General features: G+C 39.1%; 1 protein-coding gene across 1 annotated transcript in view; it reads right to left on the bottom strand.

Annotated features, from left to right (window-relative positions):
- Window positions 1–3,005, bottom strand: part of Dhx29 (DExH-box helicase 29) — a 46,904-nt gene that overhangs the window by 35,623 nt on the left and 8,276 nt on the right. The window contains exons 3-4 of the mRNA XM_031360101.1: window positions 1,837–1,950; window positions 9–116 (exon numbers count right to left, since the gene is read on the bottom strand). Coding sequence (XP_031215961.1) covers window positions 9–116; window positions 1,837–1,950 — 222 coding nt within the window. The remainder of the gene's footprint in view (window positions 1–8; window positions 117–1,836; window positions 1,951–3,005) is intronic.

The raw sequence follows: 3,005 nt of genomic DNA, 5'->3' as shown, positions 1-3,005 counted from the left end.
AAGCAGAGCCAATCCAAGGCAGAATGAAGGTCACCTCCATGCAAGAGTGTATTGGTCATAGCATCTTCAATATCCTTAGTCTTAAAGGAAAATGCTTGTAAAGCCATGTATAAATCCTACCAAAGAGAAATATAAGTTACATTTGCTAATTTGATCCTTTTTGCAAATTCCTAATCTCATTTTCTCATTCATTTTAAATCAGAAATGGGAACAGTATAATTTCAAAAACATTTTTTGTGGAGTGCTGGGGAGTACTTTTTGTAACCTGCTAAAGACTCTGGGCTCAATCCCTAGCACCCCCAAAATGAGAGCGAGAGAGAGAGAGAGAAAGAGAGAGAGAGAGAAAGAGAGAGAAAAAGAGAGAGAGAGAGAAAGAGAGAGAGAGAAAGAGAGAGAGAGAGAAAGAGAGAGAGAGAGAGAGAAAAGAAGGATGGGAAAGTAAGGAAATTCTACCTCATAGTTAAAATTTAAATGTGCTCCTTATATAAAGAATTTGGGAACCACAGATTTATTTTTCCTAGCCTTTTTTTTTTTGGAGACAAGATCTCTCTGTTATGTAGCTCTGGTTATCCTGGAACTTGCTAAGTAGACAAGGTTGGCGTCAAACTCAGTGATCCACTTGCCTCTGCCTCCCCAGTGCTGGGATTAAAGACGAGCACCACCTGGCCCAGCAGATTATTAGAAACTTCCTTATCTAGCCTTTCCTTAATTTCTCACAAAATCTCAACATGTTTGATTTATGTCTACTTAGTAGAAATGAACTTTTCCTTAATAATTTTAATAGTTACCAGGTGGTGGTGGCATATACTTGCCTTTTATCCCAGCACTCAGTGTGCAGAGAAAGGTGGATCTTGGTAAATTAGAGGCCTGTCTGGCCTATAGAATGAGTTTCAGGACAGCCAAGGCTAAACAGAGGAACCCTATCTTGACCACCACCCCCAACCCCAATATATGTGTACATGTGCATGTGTGTATACACTTTTAATAGTTATACAATATATCTTTGGGTAGATATATTATAATTTAAGAACACAGTTTTCTATATGTGAATGTTTTAGAATTTTCTTCTTTAATGCTTTAGCAAACATCTCTCTGTATAAAACATTTAAATGTACTTCTATAGTATGCTATTTAAAAAGCTGAGCAGAACTGGTTTCAAATTCAGATTCTGCCTATTCTGATACTTGCCAATTTTACACTTTAATCTACCATTTTCCCAACTCTCAAGTCTTTCATTTGAAAAGATCAATTTCATTTACCTTGTGATATTATCACGTCAGAACATGTAAGCAAAATGCAAGGCAGAATGTAACATACAGGCAGTCAGTGACGTAGCTTAGGAATATAACTCACAGTGGATGTCTTATCTCAAGTGTGTGCACACGATCAAGTCTCTCCTTGTGCTTGCAGTTAGAAACCATCTACATGGGATCCCAATAGAAGGCTTAATGAACTTTTCTATTTTTTAGATTTATTTTTATTTATTATATGTAAGTACACTGTAGCTGTCTTCAGACACACCAGAAGAGGGTGTCAGATCTCATTACAGATGGTTGTGAGCCACCATGTGATTGCTGGGATTTGAACTCAGGACCTCTGGAAGAACAGTCAGTGCTCTTACCTACTGAGCCGTCTCTCCAGCCCCCAATAGAAGGTTTAAAGTATTCGCTTTTATCCCATATTTATAGCTGCCTCTAAATTGTCCCTAATAAATGCACAAGATCCTGGATCTAATGCCACCTCTGGTTGGCAGGAGCAATAGCCCAGGAAAGCAGACACTGTAGCACGGGGCACAGGAATCCTGTCTCAGGGCTGACAGGTGGTGGTGAGAAATACCTGTAACTTTTTGGCAGACAGTCTTCCAGAAATGGCTCCCCTGTTGTTGTTCTGCTTTTTATGTTCATTGATCACTCCGATAATTCTTTGCTCTAGTTTATTGTTAATTACCACCTGTTGAGGTTGAGAAAGTGTATTAGAAATGAAATTATCGAAAACAAATGTGCAAACCATACAGTTTTTTTTTTTTTTAAATATTCCTCCCAATCAGTCCCAGGTTTTCAGCTAAAAGGAGATATAGTAATTAGCTTGCTTTTTAGGATTACCGTGCATTTGGCCACATTGCTATGACATACATGAGGAGATGGAACATGAAAACATCACATAAAGCAAAGGAACAAACCCATCTTTAAAAAGCCTCCCAGGGCCCATGTCTGAGATTGCTCTTGTGTAGCCAGGCCCCGCCCTGTCCAGTTAGGATCCTTAGGTGCTGAACCTCGAGATCTGCCTTCGGTAAAGCAGCCTACTCAAGCAGCCTCACAGACTGGATGCCACACTAACAAAGGCCATGCTGAGGTAAAGTCACAATTGTCTACGGAGTGACACACGTCACACACTCGTTTGGCTTCCACTTAGTTTCCTATTTTTTCAACTAGCCATTAATCTTCTATTGTTTAGCTACTTTCAACTGAAAAGTACACAAGTGTTTGCCAACAAAAAGTAACTTCCCTTTGTTACTTAAGTAAATGGTGTCGAGTGAGCCTCCAAACATACTTCAGGAATTTAGTTGAGTCCAGGAGGATATATAAACAGAAAGTTGCAATCCAGTATGACAATGCAGAAAGTACATTAAATGCTCATATCAGCACTGAGGAATTGAAGTATAAATTATGAAGGACATCACGTGGACCGAAAGAAGCTTTATGCAGACATTTCTCAATTTCTTAGAAGCTCTCAACATGTGTTTGACTTACATCTACTTAGTAGCTAGGGTATTTCCTCTTAAAATTTAAATACCCTATCATTTTCTTTTTACTCAAAGATAGAACTTTAACAGATTTATTCATTTGTCTGTATGTGTGTCTATGAGAGGCGTATGTCACGTACACATGGGTACTTGCAGAGACCGTGTGTGTGTGTGTGTGTGTGTGTGTGTGTGTGTGTGTGTATGTGTGTGAGTGTGCGTGTCTGTGTCTCTGTGTGTGTATGTGTGTGAGAGGTGTATGTCA

This window comes from Mastomys coucha, unplaced genomic scaffold (assembly GCF_008632895.1).
Source record: "Mastomys coucha isolate ucsf_1 unplaced genomic scaffold, UCSF_Mcou_1 pScaffold8, whole genome shotgun sequence".
NCBI classification, from domain to species: Eukaryota; Metazoa; Chordata; class Mammalia; order Rodentia; family Muridae; genus Mastomys; species Mastomys coucha.
This window is presented reverse-complemented; position numbering and strand designations above follow the sequence as displayed.